Source organism: Prionailurus bengalensis, chromosome B1, assembly GCF_016509475.1.
Source record: "Prionailurus bengalensis isolate Pbe53 chromosome B1, Fcat_Pben_1.1_paternal_pri, whole genome shotgun sequence".
In the NCBI taxonomy this organism is placed as follows: domain Eukaryota; kingdom Metazoa; phylum Chordata; class Mammalia; order Carnivora; family Felidae; genus Prionailurus; species Prionailurus bengalensis.
In genome coordinates this window covers 42785523-42811463 of record NC_057344.1, presented here as the reverse complement: position 1 = coordinate 42811463, position 25941 = coordinate 42785523, and the positions used below count along the sequence as shown (strand labels likewise).

At 37.7% G+C, this 25941-nt stretch overlaps 1 protein-coding gene across 3 annotated transcripts in view; it reads right to left on the bottom strand.

The window, feature by feature from the left end:
- Positions 1 to 25941, bottom strand: part of LOC122473252 (A disintegrin and metallopeptidase domain 3-like) — a 117393-nt gene that overhangs the window by 40414 nt on the left and 51038 nt on the right. For all 3 annotated transcript variants that reach the window (XM_043563543.1, XM_043563533.1, XM_043563553.1), the window contains exons 11-12: positions 23632 to 23771; positions 10055 to 10241 (exon numbers count right to left, since the gene is read on the bottom strand). In XM_043563543.1, coding sequence (XP_043419478.1) covers positions 10055 to 10241; positions 23632 to 23771 — 327 coding nt within the window. The remainder of the gene's footprint in view (positions 1 to 10054; positions 10242 to 23631; positions 23772 to 25941) is intronic.

The window sequence follows — 25941 nt, the reverse complement described above, 5'->3', positions numbered from 1 at the left end:
CAAAATTATAGGCAAAAAATCCAGAATTAAAAAGGATCCATACTCTATTATTTCACTTATGTGAAGTTCAGTAGTGGGCAAAAATAATGTGAGAGAATTAGAAGTTTCAGATACTAATGGGATTGACTTAGACTCCTCCAAGTCAGTGGAGTTATGAGAGAACTGTCTGTGGTAATGTCAATGTCCTAATACTTCTTTTATCCACATCTAATTAAATATAACATAAGTAGAATTAAAAAAAAAACTCAGTAAACCAGAAGGAAAACAATATAAACAATATAATGAGAACTACCTAGACACATCCTAAGTCCTTGTGCTGAAATGAAAGACAAAGTCACAATGCTTTTATGAATACCAAGACAGATGGGTTCTAAGGATCATCTGTCCAGGTTTGGAGCTGACTTGGTTGCTGAAGTCTTCATTGATAATGGGTACAAATGGTCTTTGACCACCATTGTTGAGATTCCTGATGAGTTCCATCAGTGGAGGTTGGTGGTCTTGTAATACCAAGGAAAGATTATTGTGATTGTATTCACTCACCTACACTATATCAAGAAAATAAAACTACTTCTCTTCTGTTGGTGGCCATTACTATAGACAGACAAATCCCTGGTGAGCAAGAACAGTTAGTCACTCTATAATATACTGAGATATATTCTTACAATGTATTAGAGGGAAGAAATTAGAGATATATTTAGTCAAAAGCCTAATGAAATCCTAAAAACTAGGATCATCTGACTAACACTTTAGGGATCAATGCAGGTTTTTCCAGATTTGAAGGCTAGGAAGTCATTTGGTCACTTAAGAATCAACTTCATGCTCTAAGCACCACTGGTCAGTGACCACTCTAGTTAATGATATGAAGATGGAGGGATATAATGTAAAGACTTATTGTAGCTTACTGCAGTAGGTCCTGTTAAAAGATAAAATTGAGGAACATTAAAATTTTTAAGATAAATTCTTAGCAAAACTCCATTCAAACTGGGAAGCATTCAATCTAGCAAAAGAAAGATTTGAGGAGATTCCATTTGTATACAGAATGAAAGACTTTTATAGGCAGAAGGGAGTGGGAACAAGGTAATTATACTGGCAGAAAAGCATGTTTATTATTACAAAATTCCGTTCCTTTAGGGGATAGCAGGGGTCTATCAGGCAAATAACTTGTGCTGATAAGGTGATTCCTGATAGACTGATTGAGGATTCTATTTCTGTGACAGCAAAGACAAAACTGTAATGAAGTCTTGGTGTGGTAGCATGGGGATTAGCCAAAGTGACTCCACTTTGGGTCTGTTGTCATGTTTTTAATAGTCTGTATAGCTATAATAAAACAGTGGCCTACCCAAGATAAATTCCTATTTAGATGTCCTTGAAACCCAGTGGGGCAAGCCACCACTTCCTTTTGCTTCACTGTGACTCCTGCCTAGGTTTCCAATAAAGATTAAGAGTGCCCAGATGATGAAATAGGCAAGCAAATCAAATAATCAGTTCAGAGACAACTGAATTGCCTCTTCTGTCCCAGGAATAATCTCTAAAAAACTATTCAGTAACTGGGATATAAAGTACCCCAAGTAAACACTATGGCAAAAGATAGACAAAATTCCCTGCAAGCCAAGGGCAAAAAAATAAGACAACCAATAGTTCATGGCCATGTAGATCTGGATGTTAGGCCATAGAAAGTCTAATGAGGAATTTGATGGTCTGTTGTTGGGAGAGACACAGAGACAGCACAAGGGGCAGAGAGAGAGAGGGAGAGAGAATCTCAAGCAGGCTCCATGCTGTCAGTGCACAGCCTGATGTGGGGCTCAGTCTCATGAACCATGATATAATGACCTGAGTCAAAATCAAGAGTTGGATGATTAGCTGACTGAGCCTCTCAGGCACCCCCAAAATGTATTCTTAAAGGAGAAATTTGAAAAGGTAAGTGCACAACCAAGAGTTAGCTCCCAGTGGAACACACACTCAAGACAGGCAGTAGAGGCTTTAAATACGGTAATTTCCTTGAAGGGGACAGATGGAGAGGAAGTCCAAACTGACTATAAAAGAACCATAACATGTAATTAAACGTCGTATTTTTCTTTTATTCCCTCTGTGTCTATCCCCAACACACGAGGCTACTGAGACAAGAGGGTAGCAAATAAGAGTCAAGGAGTGGTAGACACTAACACGGTCCCCTTTTTACTGCCATATTTCTTCACAGAATCAAGGTGATAATGAATAAAAATCATTGCCACGAGGTCAAAACTTCCAAGGTGATCCTGCTATGGTTCATGTATCAGTGGATGCGAGATGTTCTAAGATGGCAAAGATATGTAAGAAATAAACTGCTGAACTAACTAAAGATGAATGTAGCCAAATGGTTTGGTTTGCTATGGTAAGGATGGGAAAAGGGTAAAGTGGTGCTGCAGACACTAGTCATACTGATCACTTGGCCATGGAATAAGAGAACAACCCCAACAGGTAGAGAAGAAACATCTTCGTCTCAGAGGTCAAGGGTGGCAGGAGAGTCAATTAAACTCTTGGCTCTCACTCACAAGACACATGACCTGGCCTTGCCAATTCAACGTTTATTTATTTTTGGGACAGAGAGAGACAGAGCATGAACGGGGGAGGGGCAGAGAGAGAGGGAGACACAGAATCGGAAACAGGCCCCAGGCTCCGAGCCATCAGCCCAGAGCCCGACGCGGGGCTCGAACTCACGGACCGCAAGATCGTGACCTGGGTGAAGTCGGACGCTTAACCGACTGCGCCACCCAGGCGCCCCAGGCCTTGCCAATTCAGAATGCTTTGATGATCTTGTCCCAGACTATCACCAATTCCTTTAACCTAAAGGTTGGATACCCATTCTATTAGGAAACCATAAGCTGAGACTTGTTAACTATAGAGGTAGACAGCTTCTGCCCAGATAAACTTTTGAGCACTGATATGGTTCCTCTTAGCCAGCTACATTTTATTAACTCTGGAGATCTGCATTTACTACCTAAGGGAAAACAAAACTTTCTTGTGTACTCTCCTCAGGCCCATAGCTACTAGTCTGATTGCTAGATCTATCAATTCACTGACCTTGAAGGTCAAGAGTTCTTGAAGGTCAAGACCTTCTTGAAGGTCAATTCACTGACCTTCTTGAAAACCATTAGCTGTTTTTTTTTAGCAGTTTCTTCTTGTTAGTTTCTTTTTAAAAGATTTTATTTTTAAGTAATCTCTATACCCAATGTGGGGCTTGAACTCACAACCCTGTAATCAAGAGTCACATTCCACCAACTGAGCCAGCCAGGTGCGCTATTTCTTTAAATACTTCAGATATTCTAAGATTACCTCCTACATGTCCCTTCTGGCATTTATGTTTCTCTTACATTAATAATCCTGCCTTTCAGTTTCCTAAGAACTGGACCCCAACCTCACATTAGCAAAATGCTGCTGAGATTCCTACAAATGTCTTGGCAACAATGATTTCTCCCAAAATAGGCCAATGTATTGGATCTAGGCTTGCTAGTATAGCCAAATTATTTTTCTCTTCAGAAAACTGCAGGCTGCTTGGCAACAAATGGTTAAACATATTCAAAGGTTTGCCTATCAAAAGAAATACATAATTGGTTTACTTTTGTACTCATTTCCTATTTCTCCTATCAAAAAAATTTACCATGCTTAATGGCTTAAATAATACATGCCTTATTTTATAGTTCCAAAAGTCGAAAGTCCAAAAGGTGTCTTACCTGGACTAAAATTGAAATGTTGAAAGCTGTGCATTCCTTGGGAACTCTTGAGAAAATCCATTTCCCTACCTTTTACAGCTTCTAGAGGCCACCTGCATTCTTTGCTTAATGGAATCTTCATCTTCAAAATCACAGTACATCTCCAAATATCATTTTCACGTGTCCTCTGACTCTGACCTGCCCCCTGTCATTATTACATTGGACCTGCTCAGATAATATAGAATACCTAACACTCTCAAAGTCCCTAACTTGATCATATCTTCAAAGACCCTTTTACCATGTAAGGCAAAATTACAGGTGCATTGCATATATAAACAAACTGCCGAAAAAATTCCAAATATATTTTGAGGAATACACGTGAACATTTCCATGTGTCTGCTCTATATGTTACAAAACGCAGTTGCTACAAATATTCTTTCTGGCTTATCCATAAAAGTAACATACCATCATTTCCATAGATCCTAATCATCACAGAGGTGACCCCTATTCAATATGGCAGGATACTAAGGGCAGGAATACCAGCAGAAAAGAATCACTGGGGAAATGATGGATTATGGTTATCAAGGGTGGCACTAGGGTAGAGCAGGCAAGCCACCTAGGACCACAAATTTTTAGAAGGCACACACTCTAAGGCCATGCAATTGCTGACTCCACATGTTTCATGGAAGTGATGGTTCCAACTGGCTACCTTAGGAAACATTCTTCCCTAAGGAGGGGATTAGACCATGGAGAGGAGAGGTGGAAAGCTGGCAGCCTGAGGCTCCAAAGAGGACAGAGAAGTTTATCAGCAGGGTCTGAAAGCCGCTAACTCCCAAAACAAAGGGAGCATTCCAAATCTAAAGGTGCTAACCTGTGAAAAAGAGACAGGAGCAACTCAGGGATTTCTGGTTTCAGCTGTGACATATAGAGTCTGGAAGTATCACTCCCACCTTAACTAAAGAAAAAAAAAAAGCAGAACAAAGGCAATTGAATAGGGAATGATCTTTTGTAAATGTTGCTGGAGTAACTAAATGTGGATATGCAAAAAAAAAAAAAGAATTTAGACATATAGACTTTTATCTTTTCTGCAAAAATCAACTCAAAATGGATCAGAGAAAAAAAAGTTAAGGAGAAGGGAAAGAGGATTGCATAAGTGAAGCACAGGGGAGTTTTTACGGTGGTGAAACTATTCTGTGTGATGCTATAATAGCGAATACAGGTCATTATAAATTTTATCAAAATCCTCAGAATTGTCTAACACAAAAAGTGAACCTTAATGTAGACTATTGAATTTAGTTAATTATAATGTATAAATACTGGCTGATCCACTATAAGAAATGTACAACAATAAGATGCTTATAATAGAAAAACTGTATGCTGGAATTGGGGTAGAGGGTGGGGTGGGTATATAGAACTCACTGTAGTATCTGTTGGATTTTGTTGTAAATCTATTACTATATTTTAAAAAATCATAACTTATTTTTTAAATAGATTGAAACTATGCACAGGTAAAACATACATTCTGCAGATGTATGTTTGTGCTTATTAAAGACTGGAACTAACCTGGCTATTGGTTTTTTTATGCCTTTTATGTATTTTTGTTCTTGCATTAGTTTTTATCACTTGATAAATTTTTTCTTGGTTCTCAGATATGACACACATTCATAGTTTCTGTAATGATTGGATCAACTAAGAACAACCTATACTCCTAAAGTATTTCAAAGTTGTAAAATGTTGCATACAAGGGAAAAATAAAGAAGTACTGTCTGGGACTGGGGGAAGTCATGGATAATTAGAAGCTTGCATTATACTACTAAGATAAACAAGAAGTAAACACCATTGTTCCCAGAGTGAACAACAAATTAACCATAATTAAAATATTTTTCCATGAATGACCTTTGGCATATAGTAATGGGTATAACTAATACTTTTTATACTATTGTGGGACCAAATTCATTTTAATTTCATCACACAATGCTTAGAGATCACAGCTTTACTGCTCTGGGTTCCCACAGTGATGAGCCTTCTCTGGATTATATTAATTCTTGTAAAATGTGAAATACTATCAAGTATGTAGACATTCTGCCACAATCATAACATTTTTATGTGGCCTGCACTGAAAAATTATTTTGTGTGTGTGCTGCATGATGTTTAATATTTAAACATATATGACTACAGATAGACTTTATAATACAAATAATATTCTTTTTTAAATTTTTTAACATTTATTTATTTTTAAGAGATAGAGCACAAGAGGGAGAGGGGTAGAAAGAGAGAGGGAAACACAGAAACCGAGGCAGGCTCCAGGCTCTGAGCTGTCAGCACAGAGCCTGACGTGGGGCTCGAGCCCACGAACTGTGAGATAATGACCTGAGCTGAAGTAGGACCCTTAACCGACTGAGCCGCCCAGGCGCCCCCCAAATAATATTCTTGATATGCTAGTATATAAGTCACCAAAAAAAAGCAGCTAAGTTTCGTTGGGGTAGGTGGAGTTCAGCAACAAGATCACTGAAGGCAATCCAGGATAATGGGGGGTAGGAAAGAAGAGCCCTTGAGCACTATGTCTGATTAGGACCCCATGCAATTGCAGGCATCTCAGACCAGTACACAGCTGACTTCATCCACTGGCCCTGAATTTCCTTTGATATTCACTGGCACATTGGAACCAAAGAATTTATCCCATAGTTATGTAAAGAAAATGTATGATTCTGATATTCCCATTAAAAGTTCTTTATGAAATAATCCAATGTAACAACAATACAATCTGATTGGGTGGGAAAATCCCCAAAAGTTCCACTATAAACAGACTGGCCCCTGACACTGGTAAACTCCACAAACAGGAGGTTGTTCACCCATAAGAAACAGATAGCACCAGCCCACCTACTGCTTCACCTGAACCACTTGATCACGGGCGTCTTGCCAACAAGACTCATCTCATGCCCAGAAAATGTAGTTTACTGGAGAAACAGTGTACCTCTGAGCCTTCTACCACATTGATGATAAATTGCTGATAGTTTACAGAAGTGAATGCTGATGAAATAACCAAAAACTGTATGAAAGATATGCACAGACCACTCAGGAATAAAACCCAAAGTCAGAGACCCTCAATTCAAAGAAATATACATACAAATAGCTCAGGGCATAGCACATTCACCTACTGATGCATAGCCTAGAACAATGCAGGCACATGTGCAGCAGAAGACATGTGCCAGGAAAGACACAACTGCATGAATCTTAATAGTAAAAAATTGAAATAAACTTACATTTTCATTGACATAGAACAAACTATAATATCAATAAAATACTAAAAGCAATGAAAACAATTGGACTAAGCTACATTCAAAAACAGATGACCTTTGCAAGTGTAATATTGAGTAAAAGGCCAAGTGACAAAATGATATAAGCCATATGGTTGCTATGTAAAGGTAGAAAACAGTCAACCAAAGTATATTATGTAAGGATGCAAAAATAGAAGTAAAACTGTGTTGAAGAGTAGTAAAGCAGTGAAATTGTAAATGATGATTGGAAGGAAGGGGCATCTGATTGGGAAGAGACATACAAAGAACTCCTTTGGCAGAGGTAAGATTTGTTTTGAACTGAATGCAAATTATTCAGGTGTGTGTTAAGTATCTGTTTGTTACACCCTTCATTCATATTTCATGTGTATTGTATATCACAATGAAATGGTGAGTATGACATAATTTTTTTTGATAAACAAAAGTGTGCAGTGAATTGTCCTATCAAGAGAACAGTCCTAAAGTATATTTTAAGGAATAGGATATAATTCAAAAGGACATTATTTCAGAAACAAACTTTCACATGCAAAAAAACCCTTAATAAATAAAAGGACTGGTAGGGGAAATAAAGCAACTGTTTTCTGAATACAATCTCTGGAATAATAAAGATGACAAATTAAATATTTTGTAAAAATGTCATGTAAGTTATTGGGTTGTTGTGAGAAGTGAGATGATTCATTTTCAGAAATACCAAATAAAAGCTGTGCTGACTAGTTAACAGTAGGTTTAACCTATTAGAAATATATATGAACCCCCTCCCCTCCCCCAACACACACACACACACACACACACACACACACACACACACCATAATGGAGTCCCAAAACTTCAGACACCTCACTTCCTGGTTCTTCCATTCTCCATTTCGCCATCCAGGTAAGGCTGTAATCTCTGTAGTACTCAGCCAATGAGGAGCCAGGGGAGGGACATGCATGCTAGCAGATAAATTGTCTGCTGTAACTGTTCTGAGTGTGCCTGTCCATCAGACAACCGCTCTTGCAAGAACATTGATTAAAGCCTCGCCTCACTTGTGCTCTGAGTTTCCAGTGTCCCTCTTTTGACTGGGTCAGTGAGATTTTTCTAACAGTTGTAAATCCTGTTATTTTGGGGTAATGTGGTCTAGATATGGTTAAACATTACATATATATGGTTAAAAATGCAAATATAATCACTGAAGGGAAATTGAAAATACATATCCACTGAATCACTAGAAAAAATAGTGGAAGAAAGAAAAACAAAACACATAGACCAAAATAAATTTAAAAAATTCAACTGAAAAACAAATGTGGCAAAGTGAACACAGAAAACACAAACATTTTGAGACAAGTAAAGTTATAAATAATATGTAAGAAGTAATAATAGCTACATGTAGTGAGGTATCCTGGAGGAGATTCTGGGACAGAAAGATGCCATTAGGTAAAAACAAAGGAAATATGAACAAATTATGGACTTTAGTTAATTAAAAGAATACTCAAAAAGTAATAATCATGTTTAAGGGGATAATCTTATAAATCAAAGACAGAGTGAATAATAAATTAAAACCAAACATAGATATTGAACTTAATAGTATAGAAAAACTAAATGTAAATAGAAAATTATCAGGGAAATACCAATTAAAGAAAGTTATTATGTGTACAGATACAGACGTATGCCAGACCAGATAGACTTTAAAACCAAAAGAAACATGAGAGATAAACAGATTCAGTATTTATTTAAAGGCAAAATGTTAAATTTCTAGGAAGATATAAAAATTGTAAATATGTTTGCACCATATAAAAAGCTACAAAATATATAAAGCATGAATTAAGTAAATTATAGTGAGAATTAGGCAAATCCAACTCTACAGTTGAAGGTACCAACATTATTTCTTAAGTACTGAGAATTCAGGCAAACAAAACCAATAAAAATGCAGATGTGAGTCATTCACTTAAAAATTATAATGCAATCAAGTATATAGAATTTTGTTCCAGTTAGTTTACATCTTCTCAACCAAATGTGAAATATTCAAAATTATCTCCATTTATAAGTATATGAAAGCAGTCACAACAAAATTCAATGATTACTTATCTTACCAAGCACAACTAAAAAAAAATAGCAAAAAGCTAAATAGAACAACACATCAAGACATTATTAATTAAATTCTGTGAAGTCAAAAGTTAAAGTAAATGAAGATCTCACAAATGCAGGAACAGCAATTAGGAGATGAGGAGGTAAACAACAACACACATTTAATAACTTAGTGAACCAATGCAGTCACTTTGGAGGAATTCAGGAGAGATGATTGAGGTGATAATTATAGAACTGATGTTAACATTGTTTGTGATACAGAAAGGTAGATATTACCATTAATGTTTACACAATGAAGAAACTCTACCTCCTCCGTTTTTTTTTTAAATTTTTAATGTTTATTTATTTTTGAGAGAGACAGAGCGTGAGCAGGGGAGGCGCAGAGAGAGACAGAGACACAGAATCCAAAGGAGGCTCTAGGCTCTAGCTGTCAGCACAGAGTCCAATGCTGGGGTCGAAACCACCAACTGTGCGAATTTCATGACCTGAGCCAAATGGCAGTTTAACCAACTTAGCCATCCAAGCACCCTGAAAATCTACCTCTTTAATCCATGCTACACTTACCTGCTACTTAAACTCTTCAAATGCTTTAAATTCAAGATGAGTCAGTTATCACATGCCCCATATCTCCCTTAGATATCTGATAAATGGTGGAGCTTTTGAGAAAAAAAAAATCTTTCTTTTTTGTATCACATCTAATAAGTCTACACAAGAAACACAAAGAAAAATCTTTATTTTAAAAAAATTAATGTTTATTTATTTTTGAGAGAGAGACATACAGACAGACAGCACGATCAGGGGAGGCGAAGAGTGAGACAGCAAGACACAGAATCCGAAGCAGGCTCCAGGCTCGAAGAGCTGCCAGCACATAGCCCAACATGGCCCGAACCCACGAACCACAAAACCATGACCCAGAGCCAGAGTTAGGCGCATAACCGACTGAGCCACCCAGGCTCCCCCAAAGAAAAATCTTTAGATAAGCAATTCATGTTTGTCACTAACCTGTGAACGACCACAATCACATTCCTCAGGCGGTTCCAAAATACCATTGCCACAGAGTGTATTTTTATCTTGGTAAGACACTTCTGAAACTATTTGATTCTGAAGACATTCAAATTCAGGCTGTGAAACCATATGGTTAAATTCATTCATGCTGCAACTGCTAAAAAACTTCACACCATGGGAACGTCTAAAAATAAATTATATTCTTCAGACAAATGGAATAAAGTCAGTTTTAAAGAAACCCTCTTCAACACAGTACTATGAATTCTACATTTCACTTACTGGAGAGCCAAGGAGGGGAAAATACCATTTTCCTTAAGTTTTTATTTAAATACCAGTTACTTAACATACAGTGTCATATTGGTTTCATGTGCTTTTATTTTTAATACAAACCGTAAATAAAAGCAGTGAGTCCATTTTTATTATAATTCCATATAATAGACATCTACCACATAAAGGAAGTTAAAATGACATGAGTTCAAATATATTAAAACACTTTACAGTGCTTCACACACAAAAAGCTCTCTTTAAGAATATCTTATTTTTACTTTTATTGTCAACATAAGTCATAATTACTTATAAAAATGAAATGTACTAGGAAATTTATATAAACTGAAGGAATAAAAAGTGGTTGATTATGCTAATGAAAAATCAAGGTTATTTATTCTTTGGTATCAAAATCAATCAATTAAAATACATCAACATTAAGTATATAAAATCTACAAGCCCTAGATTCTTTTTTATTTTATATTTGTACATTTCTAAGTGTACTACTTAATGGACTTTTCTTTAATTTTGTAATAATCTAAATCTTAGATAAATAATACAATACAGTTCAAAGAATAAATTTTGTTTCCTGAAAACAGTTAAGAATAATTGCCAAAAACAATGTTAATAACTCTAAGTATTTTAATGTATAATTCTTGCATAGAAATGAATTCTCCTTAACCAGACCCTTCAAAATCAGGAAATAGTGGTACATTACTATTACATAATCCTCAGATTCCATTCAAATTTCTCCTTCTTCACAATATTGGCACTTTATAGCAAAAGGATCCAGTTCAGAATCAACCATTGCATTTACTTCTCCGTATCTACATTTGTTATCCACATTTGTTGTTGAATTTCATGACCTTGAAAGGGTTTATGATTTTAGGCTGATTATTTGCTAAAATGTCCCTCAACTGACCAGGTGGCTCAGTCAGTTAAGCATCTGCCTTGGACTCAGGTCATGATCTCATAGCTCGTGTGTTCAGGCCCCAGGTCAGGCTCTGTGCTGGAGAGCTCAGCCTGGAGCCTGCTTTGAATTCTGTGTCTTCCCCTCTCTGCTCCTCCCCTGCTCACACTGTCTCTCTCAAAAATAAGTAAATATTTTTAAAAAAATTTAAAAAAGGGGGGGGGTCAGGAAGATGGCAGCGTAGGAGGACGCTGGGCTCACCGTGCCTCCTGCTGATCACTTAGATTCCACCTACACCTGCCTAACTAACCCAGAAAACCGCCAGAAGACTAGCAGAACGGAGTCTCCGGAGCCAAGCGCAGATGAGAGGCCCAGGGAAGAGGGTAGGAAGGACGGCGAGGCAGTGAGCGCTCCACGGACTGGCAGGAAGGAGCCTGGGTGGAGGGGCAGCCTGCGGCCAAGCAGAGCCCCCAGTCTGGCTTGCAAAAGCGGAGGGGCTGGACGGAGTGTGTTCTGACAGCAAGCGCGACTTAGCATCTGGGAGGTCTTAAGTTAACAGCTCTGCTCAGAAAGCGGGAAGGCTGGAGGACAAAGGGAGGGAGAGTTGCTGAGCCCCAGGACGACAGAGCTGTTTGGCGGGGAAAAAAGGTGCTCGCCAGCGCCATCTCCCTTGCCCATCCCTCAGCCAAAATCCCAAAGGGAACCAGTTCCTGCCAGGGAACTTGCTTGCCCCGCGCAAACACCCAACACTGTGCTTCTGCGGAGCCACCCCTCGAGCAGAGGGTCTGACTCCCTTCCGCTGCCACAGGGCCTTTTCTGAAGTGGATCACCTAAGGAGAAGCGAACTAAGCCTGCCCCTCCCACCCCAACTAATACGCCAGATCCCCAGCACCACAAGCCTGGCAGTGTGCAAATAGCCCAGACGGGCCACGCCACCCCACAGTGAATCCCGCCCCTAGGAGAGGGAAAGAGAAGGCACACACCAGTCTGACTGTGGCCCCAGCGGTGGGCTGGGGGCAGACATCAGGTCTGACTGCAGCCCCGCCCACCAACTCCAGTTATACACCACAGCACAGGGGAAGTGCCCTGCAGGTCCTCACCACGCCAGGGACTATCCAAAATGACCAAGCGGAAGAATTCCCCTCAGAAGAATCTCCAGGAAATAACAACAGCTAATGAACTGATCCAAATGGATTTAAATAATATAACAGAAAGTGAATTTAGAATAATGGTCATAAAATTAATCACTGGGCTTGAAAACAGTATAGAGGACAGCAGAGAATCTCTTGCTACAGAGAACAAGGACTAAGGAACAGTCAGGAGGAGCTGAAAAACGCTTTAAACAAAATAGCAAAACAAAATGGAAACGACGACGGCTCGGATTGAAGAGGCAGAGGAGAGAATAGGTGAACTAGAAGATAAAGTTATGGAAAAAGAGGAAGCTGAGAAAAAGAGAGATAAAAAAAATCCAGGAGTATGAGGGGAAAATTAGAGAACTAAGTGATACATAAAAAGAAATAATATACGCATAATTGGTATCCCAGAGGAGGAAGAGAGAGGGAAAGGTGCTGAAGGGGTACTTGAAGAAATAATAGCTGAGAACTTCCCCGAACTGGGGAAGGAAAAAGGCATTGAAATCCAAGAGGCAAAGAGAACTCCCTTCAGACGTAACTTGAATCGATCTTCTGCACGACATATCATAGTGAAACTGGCAAAATACAAGGATAAAGAGAAAATTCTGAAGCAGCAAGGGATAAACGTGCCCTATCATATAAAGGAAGACCTATAAGACTCGTGACTGATCTCTCTTTTGAAACTTGGCAGGCCAGAAAGGATTGGCACGAGATCTTCAATGTGCTGGACAGAAAAAATATGCAGCCAAGAATCCTTTATCCAGCAAGTCTGTCATTTAGAATAGAAGGAGAGATAAAGGTCTTCCCAAACAAAAACTGAAGGAATTTGTCACCACTAAACCAGCCCTACAAGAGATCCTAAGGGGGATCCTATGAGACAAAGTACCAGAGACATCACTACAAGCATAAATCATACAGACATCACAATGACTCTAAACCCGTATCTTTCTATAATAACACTGAATGTAAATGGATTAAATGTACCAACCAAAAGACATAGGGTATCAGAATGGATAAAAAAAACAAGACCCATCTATTTGCTGTCTATAAGAGACTCATTTTAGATCTGAGGACACCTTTAGATTGAGAGTGAGGGGATGGAGAACTATTTATCATGCTACTGGAAGCCAAAAGAAAGCTGGAGTAGCCATACTTATATCAGACAAAGCTAGACTTTAAATTAAAGGCTGTAACAAGAGATGAAGAAGGGCCTTATATAATAATTACAAAGTCTATCCACCAGGAAGAGCTAACAATTATAAATGTCTATGCGCCGAATACCGGAGCCCCCAAATATATAAAATGATTACTCATAAACATAAGCAACCTTATTGATAAGAATGTGGTAATTGCAGGGGGCTTTAACACTCCACTTACAGAAATGGATAGATCATCTAGACACATGGTCAATAAAGAAACAAGGGCCCTGAATGAGACATTGGATCAGATGGACTTGACAGATATATTTAGAACTCTGCATCCCAAAGCAACAGAATATACTTTCTTCTCGAGTGCACATGGAACATTCTCCAAGATATACCATATACTGGGTCACAAAACAGCCCTTCATAAGTATACAAGAATTGATATTATACCATGCATACTTTCAGACCACAATGCTATGAAGCTTGAAATCAACCACAGGAAAAAGTCTGGAAAACCTCCAAAAGCATGGAGGTTAAAGAACACCCTACTAACGAATGAGTGGGTCAACCAGGCAATTAGAGAAGAAATTAAAAAATATATAGAAACAAACAAAAACGAAAATACAACAATCCAAACCCTTTGGGATGCAGCGAAGGCAGTCCTGAGAGGAAAATACATCGCAATCCAGGCCTATCTCAAGAAACAAGAAAAATCCCAAATACAAAATCTAACAGCACACCTAAAGGAAATAGAAGCAGAACAGCAAAGGCAGCCTAAACCCAGCAGAAGAAGAGAAATAATAAAGATCAGAGCAGAAATAAACAATATAGAAACTAAAAAAACTGTAGAGCAGATCAAGGAAACCAAGAGTTGGTTTTTTGAAAAAATAAACAAAATTGATAAACCTCTAGCCAGGCTTCTCAAAAACAAAAGGGAGATGACCCAAATAGATAAAATCATGAAGGAAAATAGAATTCTTACAAGCAATCCCTCAGAGATACAAGCAATTATCAGGGAATACTATGAAAACTTATATGCCAACAAATTGGACAACCTGGAAGAAATGGACAAATTCCTAAACACCCACACTCTTCCAAAACTCAATCAGGAGGAAATAGAAAGCTTGAATAGACTCATAACCAGCGAAGAAATTGAATCGGTTATCAAAAATCTCCCAACAAATAAGAGTCCTGGACCAGATGGCTTCCCAGGGGAGTTCTACCAGACGTTTAAAGCAGAGATAATACCTATCCTTCTCAAGCTATTCCAAGAAATAGAAAGGGAAGGAAAACTTCCAGACTCATTCTATGAAGCCAGTATTACTTTGATTCCTAAATCAGACAATCAGACAGAGACCCAGTAAAAAAAGAGAACTACAGGCCAATATCCCTGATGAATATGGATGCAAAAATTCTCAATAAGATACTAGCAAATCGAATTCAACAGCATATAAAAAGAATTATTCACCATGATCAAGTGGGATTCATTCCTGGGATGCAGGGCTGGTTCAACATTCGCAAATCAATCAACGTGATACATCACATTAATAAAAGAAAAGATAAGAACCATGTGATCCTGTCAATCCATGCATAAAAGGCCTTTGACAAAATCCAGCACGCTTTCTTAATAAAAACCCTTGAGAAAGTCGGGATAGAAGGAACATACTTAAACATCATAAAAGCCATTTATGAAAAGCCCACAGCTAACATCATCCTAAAACTGAGAGCTTTTTCCCTGAGATCAGGAACACGACAGGGATGCCCACTCTCACCGCTGCTGTTTAACATAGTGTTGGAAGTTCTAGCATCAGCAATCAGACAACAAAAGGAAATCAAAGGCATCCAAATTGGCAAAGATGAAGTCAAGCTTTCACTTTTTGCAGATGACATGATATTATACATGGAAAATCAGATGGACTCCACCAAAAGTCTGCTAGAACTGATACTTGAATTCAGCAAAGTTGCAGGATACAAAATCAATGTACAGAAATCAGTTGCATTCTTATACACTAACAACGAAGCAACAGAAAGACAAATAAAGAAACTGATCCCATTCACAATTGCACCAAGAAGCATAAAATACCTAGGAATAAATCTAACCAAAGATGTAAAGGATCTGTATGCTGAAAACTATAGAAAGCTTATGAAGGAAATTGAAGAAGATATAAAGAAATGGAAAGACATTCCCTGCTGATGGATTGGAAGAATAAATATTGTCAAAATGTCAATACTACCCAAAGCTATCTACACATTCAATGCAATCCCAATCAAAATTGCACCAGCATTCTTCTCGAAACTAGAACAAGCAATCCTAAAATTCATATGGAACCACAAAAGGCCCCGAATAGCCAAAGGAATTTTGAAGAAGAAGACCAAAGCAGGAGGCATCCCAATCCCAGACTTTAGCCTCTACTACAAAGCTGTCATCATCAAGACAGCATGGTATTGGCCCAAAAACAGACACATAGACCAATGGAATAGAATAGAAACCCCAGAACTAGACCCACAAACGTATGGCCAACTCATCTTTGACAAAGCAGGAAAGAACATCCAATGGAAAAAAGACAGCCTCTTTAACAAATGGTGCTGGGAGAACTGGACAGCAACATGCAGAAGGTTGAAACTAGACCACTTTCTCACACCATTCACAAAAATAAACTCAAAATGGATAAAGGACCTAAAGGTGAGACAGGAAACCATCAAAACCTTAGAGGAGAAAGCAGGAAAAGACCTCTCTGACCTCAGCCGTAGCAATCTCTTACTCGACACATCCCCAAAGGCAAGGGAATTAAAAGCAAAAATGAATTACTGGGACCTTATGAAGATAAAAAGCTTCTGCACAGCAAAGGAAACAACCAACAAAACTAAAAGGCAACCAACGGAATGGGAAAAGATAGTTGCAAATGACATATCGGGCAAAGGGCTAGTATCCAAAATCTATAAAGAGCTCACCAAACTCCACACCCGAAAAACAAATAACTCAGTGAAGACATGGGCAGAAAACGTGAATACACACTTCTCTAAAGAAGACATCCAGATGGCCAACAGGCACATGAAAAGATGCTCAACGTCGCTCCTCATCAGGGAAATACAAATCAAAACCACACTCAGATATCACCTCACACCAGTCAGAGTGACCAAAATGAACAAATCAGGAGACTATAGATGCTGGAGAGGATGTGGAGAAACGGGAACCCTCTTGCACTGTTGGTGGGAATGCAAATTGGTGCAGCCACTCTGGAAAGCAGTGTGGAGGTTCCTCAGAAAATTAAAAATAGACCTACCCTATGACCCAGCAATAGCACTGCTAGGAATTTACCCAAGGGATACAGGAGTACTGATGCATAGGGGCACTCGTACCCCAATGTTTATAGCAGCACTCTCAACAATAGCCCAATTATGGAAAGACCCTAAATGTCCATCAACTGATGAATGGATAAAGAAATTGTGATTTATATACACAATGGAGTACTACGTGGCAATGAGAAAGAACGAAATATGGCCCTTTGTAGCAACGTGGATGGAACTGGAGAGTGTGATGCTAAGTGAAATAAGCCATACAGAGAAAGACAGATACCATACCTTTTCACTCTTATGTGGATCCTGAGAAACTTAACAGAAACCCATGGGGGAAGGGAAGGGGAAAATAAGAGATTAGAGTGGGAGACAGCCAAAGCATAAGAGACTCTTAAAAACTGAGAAGAAACTGAGGGTTGATGGGGGGTGGGAGGGATGGGAGGGTGGGTGATGGGTATTGAGGAGGGCACCTTTTGGGATGAGCACTGGGTGTTGTATTGGAAACCAATTTGACAATAAATTTCATATATTGAAAAAAAACTTTTAAAAAAGAGAAAATGTCAATTTTAATATCAGTTTTAGTATCAGTTGTAACTTCTCTTTCATTTGTGGTTTATTTGGGTCCTCTCTCTCTCTCTCTCTTTTTAATATTTTTAGAGAGCATAAGTGGGGGGAGAGGCAGAGAGGATGGAAGCAGACTCTGTGCTGACAGGTTGACACCAGTGAGCCCAATGTGGGGCTCCAATTTAGGAACCATGGGATCATGACCTGAGCTGAATTGGCACACTCAACCAACTGAGCCATCCAGGTGCCCTCTGCCTTCTTTTATTGAAAAGTCTGGTTAAATGCTTGTTAATTTTGTTTATTATTTCAAATAAATTGTTCTTAGTTTCCTTTTTCTTTTCTAATGTTTTTTTTTAAGTTTTTGTTTTTCAGAGAGATAGAGCATGAGCCAGGTATGGGGCAGAGAGAGAATCCCAAGCAGGTTCCTCATCAGCACAGAGCCCAGTGCAAGGTTTGATCCCATGAACCATGGGATCATGATCTGAGCAGAAATCAACAGTTGGATGGTTAATAAACTGAGCGACCCAGGAGCCCCTGTCTGTTCTATTGTTTTTTAAGCATATTTCATTTTTTCACTCATCTTTATTATTTACTTCCTTCTACTAACTTTAGACTTGATTTGTAATTGATTTCTAGTTTCATACTGTTGTGGTTGAAAAAGATGCTTGATATAATTTAAATCATCTTAAATTTATTGAGACTTATTTTGTAGCCTAACATCACCTATCCTGGAGAATGTTCTATATGTACTTGAAAAGAATGTGCACTCTGCCAATTTTGGATGGAAAGATTCATCTGCTTAATGAATCATTTATGGCCAATGTTTTGCTGTCTGGATGATCTGTCCACTGATATAAGTGGGGTGTTAAAGGCTCCTACTATTATTGTATTACTGTCAATTTCTCCCATTATGTATGCTAATGTTTATGTATTTAAGTGCTTCTATGTTAAGTGCATAGATATTTACAAGTATTACATCATCTTGTTCGATTGATCCCTTTATCATCATGTGATGACTTTTTTGTCTATTACAGTGTTTATTTTAAAGTCTATTTTGTCCGAGAGAAGTATGGCTACCCCAACTTTCTTTTAATTTCCATCTGCATGGGATATCTTTGTCCATCCCTTCCCTTTCACTCCATGTGTCTTTGGATCTGCACTGAGCCTACTGTAGGTAGTATATATGTAAATCTTGTTTTTATTTGTCCATTTAATCACTGTATACATTTTGACTGGAGAATTTAGTCCATTTAGTTATTTTATTGATAGATATGTACTTATTGCCATTATATTGATTGTTTCTTATTGTTTTTGTAGTTCTGTTTCCTTCTTCTGTCTTCTGTTGGTATTTGGTGACTTAGTGTTGTGTTTGTGTTCCTTTCTCTTTATTTTTTGTGTATCTATTATTGGTATTTTTTGTGGTATTTTTTGTGAATCTTTTGAGATTCATATGTAACATCCTATGTATACTGCAGTCTATTTTAAGTTGATGGCTGAGGGCTGAAGTTCAAGTGTGTTCCAAAAATACTACATTTTTGCTCCCCCTGCATTTTGTTTTTGATATATTTTACATTTTATTTTGTATATAACTTGACTAATAATTATAGGTCTAGATGACTGTCTATATTTGTCTTTTAACACTCATACCAAATACATGGGTGGTTGACTTGCTGCCTTTACTATATGTTTACCTTGAGTGACACTGCTTTCATTCACAGTTTCATTTCTAGTTAAGGCCTCTTCTTTTTCCACTGAAAGAATCCTTTAACATTTCTTGTGATATCTGTTTGGTGTTGATGAACTCCTTTAGTTTTGCTTGTCTGAGGAACTCCTCATCTCTCCTTTAACTCAAGTGACAATCTTGATAGGTACCGTATTTTTTATTATAAATATTCCTTTCATTACTGTGAATATATCATGCCACTCCCTTTTGAACTACAAAGTTTTTTCCAAAAAAAACCCCTGATAATCATAGGAAGGTTTCCTTATACATAACTGTTTTTCTCTTGCTGTTTTTAAGATTCTCTGTTTATCTTTATATGTTGTCACTATGATTATAATGGGTATTGCTCTCTTTGGGTCCATATTATTTGAGACTCTTGTTTCCTGGACTTGGATATCTGTCTCCTTCACCAGATTAGGTTAAATTTTCAGACATTATTTCTTCAGATGTATTTTCTGATCCTTTTCTTCTCTTCTACTTCTTTTTATTTAATGTTTATTTTATTTTGAAGGAGGGAGAGAGAGAGGCAGAGCATGAGTGGGGGAGGGGCAGAGAGAGAGAGGGAGACACAGAATCCCAAGTGGGCTCCAGGCTCTGAGCTGTCAGAACAGAGACTAATGCGGGGCTCGAACTCACAAGCCATGAGATCATGACCTGAGCTGAAGTCAGACACTTAACTGACTCACCCACCCAGGTGCCCCTCTTCTACTTCTGAGGGTACCTATAAGTGCTAGTATGGCTGATGTTACCCTAGAGGTTCCTTAAAATAACTTCAATTTTTAAAATTATTTTTTTCTTTCTGCTTCTCTGATCGGGTGCTTTCCAATATCCAATCTTCCAGATTGCTTATCCATTCTTGTGCAACATCTAATCTGCTGTTGATTTCCTCTAGTGTGTTTTTTATTTCAGTTATTGTATTCTTCAGCTTGATTGATTCTTTTTTATATTTTCTATGTATTTGTTGAAGTTCTCACTGTGATCCTCCATTCCTCTTCCAGTTTGGTGACCATCTTTATGACCATTCCTTTGAACTTTGCCTAGTGGACTGACTATCCATTTCACTTCTCTCAGGTATTGTCTTGTTCTTTCATTTGCAACCTCTAGTGCCTCATTTTGCCTCCTTCTGTTTATTTCTATGTACTAAGCAGTTATGTCTCCTGGTCTTGAAGGAGTGGCTTTATGCAGATAGTCCTTTATGCAGGTACTGTGGGGCTCAGTAGTGCAGACCCACCTGGACTGCCAAACCAAGTGCTCCAGGACTCTCTATGGGCTGTGTGCATGTTCCTGTTCTGGCTAGTCAATGATAGGTGGTCACCAGACTTGCTGGTGAGTGGGGCTGTCCCTCAGTGCACATGTATATGAGTGAGGTTTAGCTACAGACACATTGGTGTTTAGGGCTGGCCCTTAACCCATCTGGGAGTCCTGGCCATGACTCTTAGAGGCATGCTGGTAAAGTGGTTGGCTTCCCAGTGTGGGGCCCTTGGGAGGGGTTCTGGTGGTGGCTTATGACACCCACTAGGTCTGGCAGGATGGGGGGCTGCTTGGGTGGCAGCTCTCGTACTGACCAAGGGTGCACACCAGGAGTGGCGAAGGGGCACTGTATTGAATATTTGAAAGTTGCTAAGAAATTATATATTAAAAGTTCTTATTATAAGAAAAAAAAAGACTTGTTACTCCTAATGGTGACAAACGTTAACTGGTTTTCTGTCCCTTTGACTCTTTCCTCTCCTTCTGGGACCCCTATAATGTGAATATTGGTCTGCTGGATTTGTTTAGTAAGCCCCTTATTTAACTTCACATTTCAAAAATTATTTCTTTTTGTTGATCTGGCTATGAGTTCTACTACTCTGTTCGTGAGTTCATTGATCTTTTCTTGTGCTTCATCTAGTCTGCTTGTTAAATCCCTCTATTGAATTTTCAGTTCTGTTATTGTATTCTTCAGTTCTGTTTTATAATCTTAAGTTCTGTGACTTCTATTTGGTACTTTCTTCTATTTTATATCTCTGTTGATGTTCTCACCTTGTTCATTCATTCTTCTCCCAAGCTTGGTGAGCATCTTTATGACCATTACTTCAAACAAAATTTATTAGGTAGATTACTTATCGCTGTATTAGTAAGTCTTTTTCTGATGTTTTGCCTTCTTTTGTTTGGAACAAATTCCTCTGTTTCTTGATTTTGTTTTATTCTCTGTCCACTGCTATGCATTAGATAAAACAGCCTTCTCTTCCAGTCTCAAAGGGGTGGCCTCATGTAGGAGATGAGCCTTGCTATTCAGGCTTCTCCTAACTCTTGGTTGTCTCTCAAACTCTTGTGATTGTCCAAGCAGCCAATTTTAGTTTTTGGCTCCAAGTGGTTAAAGATGTACAAAGACCTTTAACTGTCCCAAAGGGGAGGAGCTCAATAAGCACCTAGGTTCAGGGTGATTGGAAGCCAGACCCTCAAGCAACAGCTTTTGAAGTATAAAAATACACACAGTGCTATGGGGCTACAAACATGTACCTTGCTGGCCAACAGAGCAAGGACATGCAGAGATGTATACTGTGCAACATTCTCAAAACTTGGGGTACCAAATGATTATGAAAGTTCATTTTGAGGTGCCTGGGTGGCTCAGTCGGTTAAGTGTCCAACTTCAGCTCAGGTCATGATCTCACAGTTCATGGATTCAAGCTCCACATCAGTGGGTTTGAGCCCCACATCTGTGCTGACAGCTCAGAGCCTGGAGCCTGCTTCAGATTCTGTCTTCCTCACTCTCTGCCCACCCCCCACTCACGCTCTGTCTCTGTCTCTCTCTCACAAAAATAAATAAACATTAAAACAAATTTTTTAAAAAGTTCCTTTCCTGAGATCCCAGAGATCTTTTGTGAGTCAGAGAAAGAGCACAAAATGGCACATACTAGACTCCATTTCCAGAGTGCACCTTAGTAGGACTCTAAAGGTGTCCCAAACCAGAAGCCTGCCCCTCAGGCAGAAGCTCCAGGACAAGCAAATAGGCCATTTCAAAGAAAGTTTGGTGTTATGTTTCAGTCTGCTGTCTGTGTATTGCCACAAAAGTAGTAGCTGGCCAAGAACCATCTCTTAATTTGTTATAGTTCCATGAGACCCAGGAATGCAAACCTTCCTGGACACCAGAGCCAGGTGATATGTCAAGCACCTCTACAAACTTCTCTATGGAAGAGATTGGCACTCCAGAGTACAACAGATGAAGACAGCCAAATTAGCACCTGCTATCTTAAAAGTTGTGGTATCCAAGGATGGTTCAAACCCTTTATTCCTCAGGGGAAAACTACTGGTTTCAGTTTTCTCCTGATATGGGGTTGGCATGTGAGGGGTGGGAATTATAGAAAGATATAAGATTGTGCCTTAGCCTCCCCTACCCACTCTGATATGGGTTTTTTTTTCTCATTTGCCCAATATTTAGGAGTTCTTAGTTTTTATATTTTTAAAGGAAAATGATCCATATGTAGTTATAGATTTGTTGTGTCTGTAGGAGGACATGAGTTCAGATTATTCTTATGTTGCCATCTTGAACCAGAACCCCTGCAAAAAATTCTTGGCATCTCCTTTTCTCTCAATTTTAAGAAACTGCTATAGATTATTATGAGAATCATCATTTCCAAATATCACTATATTCTTGCTCCCTCTGATATATTTCATATTCATTTTATAAGATAATTTTTTTTCCATACTGCATGAACCAATTAAAAATATATTTCATTACATTTATCATAAGATCCTAATTTCCACATCATGATTGCATGATCAGGCTCTTTTCTGTATCACATCCCGGACTTCTTTCCATGACTCATTATTTATCCTCATTGCATGTTACTTCTTTTTCCTTACGTCTAAAACATTCTCCCTTATAGTACCAGCTATATTTTTTTCACTTTTATCCTCCCCCCAACCTCCTTAACTTCAGTCTGTCAAGCTTTACAATCTTGTCGCTACCCAAGTATTAGTTCACTTGCTTTCACTGAAACTTTTTCAATGAGCTCTTTAATAACCAGATTCATTCTCATTCAGATCCCAACAAAATTATTTCCATAATTATTCCTAGACTACTTTATCAGAATGTTTCTTCTCCCCATACTTTCCCTATTCATTTTCTTCTTGGAACCTATCATAAACTGTTTAGATTTTGTTTGTTTTTATGTCTACTTTTTAATTTTCTATCTCTGATGGACTAATGTATTTAGGACTTATCTATCTTATTAACTATTTGTAAATCAAACTAACACAATAACCGGGACACAGTAGATGTTCATTAAAATTTTTTTTTGGTGAATGAATAAATTTTACTCTAAGATTCTAGTAAGCCCCAGAAAGTCATCATCAACATCCACTTTCTCTCTATATTAGAACGATTAAGCACAATCTCTATAATATCAAATGTCCACTTCCTTTAAGCATTAAATTAGCACATATTTACTTAATAAGAAATGTTCATAATCAGGTCATATTGAAAGAGATTGTACATTAAAGAATATTACAAACATTTCCCAAGGGAAGATATAGATTTGAAAAAAATAAAACCTTACATTGCCTCAGGGTTCATTATGCATGTAGTTCCTGGACAGTAACAAGTGAGGATGTCATTATTATATGTTAATCCCAGATTAACTCCAAGCAACTGTGTCATAACAACTGAAAATGCCTCTAAAGTTATCATCTTTGGATACTAAATAGAAAAAAAAAATCACAATTGTTGCCTAACTTGTTTATCTATTTTATCTTTTCAAGTAAATATAATGTATATAAGTTAAACTAGTATAACAAAGTTCATTATTTTCTTAAGAATATGGAAAAAATAGGCAAATTTTGTAATTATCTTTGAGTAATAGTATTTTTAGTCCAAATGGCATTGACAAATAACAAATAAGATTAATGCAATTTCATGTTTTAATGACATGCTACTGATTTAAATCTGAATTTTTTAATGGAAAATAATAAGCATTGCTTCTGTAACTATATTACTTTTCATGTGAACAATTAGAAAAAAGTACACAGATTCTTAAGGGTTGGCTTGGCCATTAGTTTTGACTTCAGAAACAGTTTTAGGGAAGAAATCAAATTAACTTTCTTCTAAAGGCAGAATGTGCAAGCAGCATTTTTTTTTTGTCTTAAAAACTAAAACTTGAGAAGTAGTGATGTCAGCAGCATGGAAATCCTTGGCAATGAATGATTTTTACATGATCTCTATAGTTTTTCCTTTTATAGAATGTCACAGAATAATAATAATAATAATATAATATAATATAATATAATATAATATAATATAATATAAATATAATACAGGATATAACAGCACTTAGCCTTTTCTCCAAATGGCTTCTTTCATTAACCAGTATCCATTTAAGATTCCTTTATGTCTTCAAATGCCTTGTGGCTCCCTTTTTAAATAAGTGAATAATATTCCTTTATATGTATTTATTCCAGTTTATTTTATCCATTCACTTATTAAAGGATATCTTGGTTCCTAATTTTTGCCAGTTGTGAATAAAGTTGCCATAAATATTCATGTACATGATCTTGTGTGGATATAATAAGTTTTATACTCATTTGGGTAACTGCCAAAGAGGACAGTTGCTGGATCATATGGTAAGAGTAAGAAATTGCCAAACTGTCTTCCACAGTGGCTGTACCAGTTTGCATTCCTATGATCATGAATGAGAGTTTCTGTTGCTCCACATCCTTATGTGTTTAGTGTAACCAGTGTTTTTGACTTCCAGTACAAAGCTGAAAAGGACTGGGAAGTTACATTCTTGCCTTGTTCCTGATCTCACTGGGAAAGCATTTAGTTTCTCACAGTTAAGGTGTTAGCTGTAGGTCTTTTCTAGATGTCTCAAGTTAAGGAAGTTCCCTTCTAGACTTGGTTTTCTAAAATTTTGTCACAAATGGTGTTGGGATTTGTCAAATTCTTTTTCTGCATCTATTGACATGATCAAAGAAGTTTTCTAGTTTAGTCTAAGGATGGAATTGGTTAAATTAAATGATTAACTAGCCTTACATACCTGAATAAATTCTGAGTGTAGGTGTCAACAAGGAAATTTAAACTATTCTAAAAAGAAATTCTAGAGCAGAAAAATGCAATAAATGAGCTTAAAAATCCACTGGAGGTATTCAAAATTAGATTTGATCAGGCAGAAGAAAGAATCAGATCTGAAGACTGATCATTTGAAATCATCCAGTCAGAGAAGTAAAAAGAAAAAAAGAATGAAGAAGATAGAACCTATTGACATGAATAAGCAGATCAATGTATGCATTATGGGGATCTCAGAAGGAGAAAAAAGAAAGAAAGGGACAGAGAATTTATTTGGAGAAATAATGACCATAAACTTCAGAAATCTGAGTGAACTGCTCAACAAACTCCAACTAGGATAAATCCAAAGAGACCCACAAATTTCCCATTATAATCAAACTGCCATAAGGTAAAGGTGAGGAGAGAATCTTGAAAGAAGCAAGACAAAAATAACTTGTCACATATAAGGGAACTCCCATAAGATTACCAGTAGACTTCTCAGCAGAAATTTTACAGGCCATAAGGGATTAGGATGAATACATTCAAACTGCTGAAAGAAAGAAACTGTCAACCAAAATTATTGTATCCAGGAAAACCATGGTTTAAAATATAATGAAGACATTAAGGCTTTCCAGAAAAATAAAAGCTGAGGTAATGAACAAAAGTTAATTACCACTAGACTTGATCTATAAGAAATGCTAAAGGGAGGCTGTCATGTTGAAACTAAAGGATGCTGGTTAGCAATATAAAGCCAAAAGAAAATTATAAAGTTCTCTAATAAAGATAAATACACGGACAAATATAGTAACATATATTATTGTAATTTTGG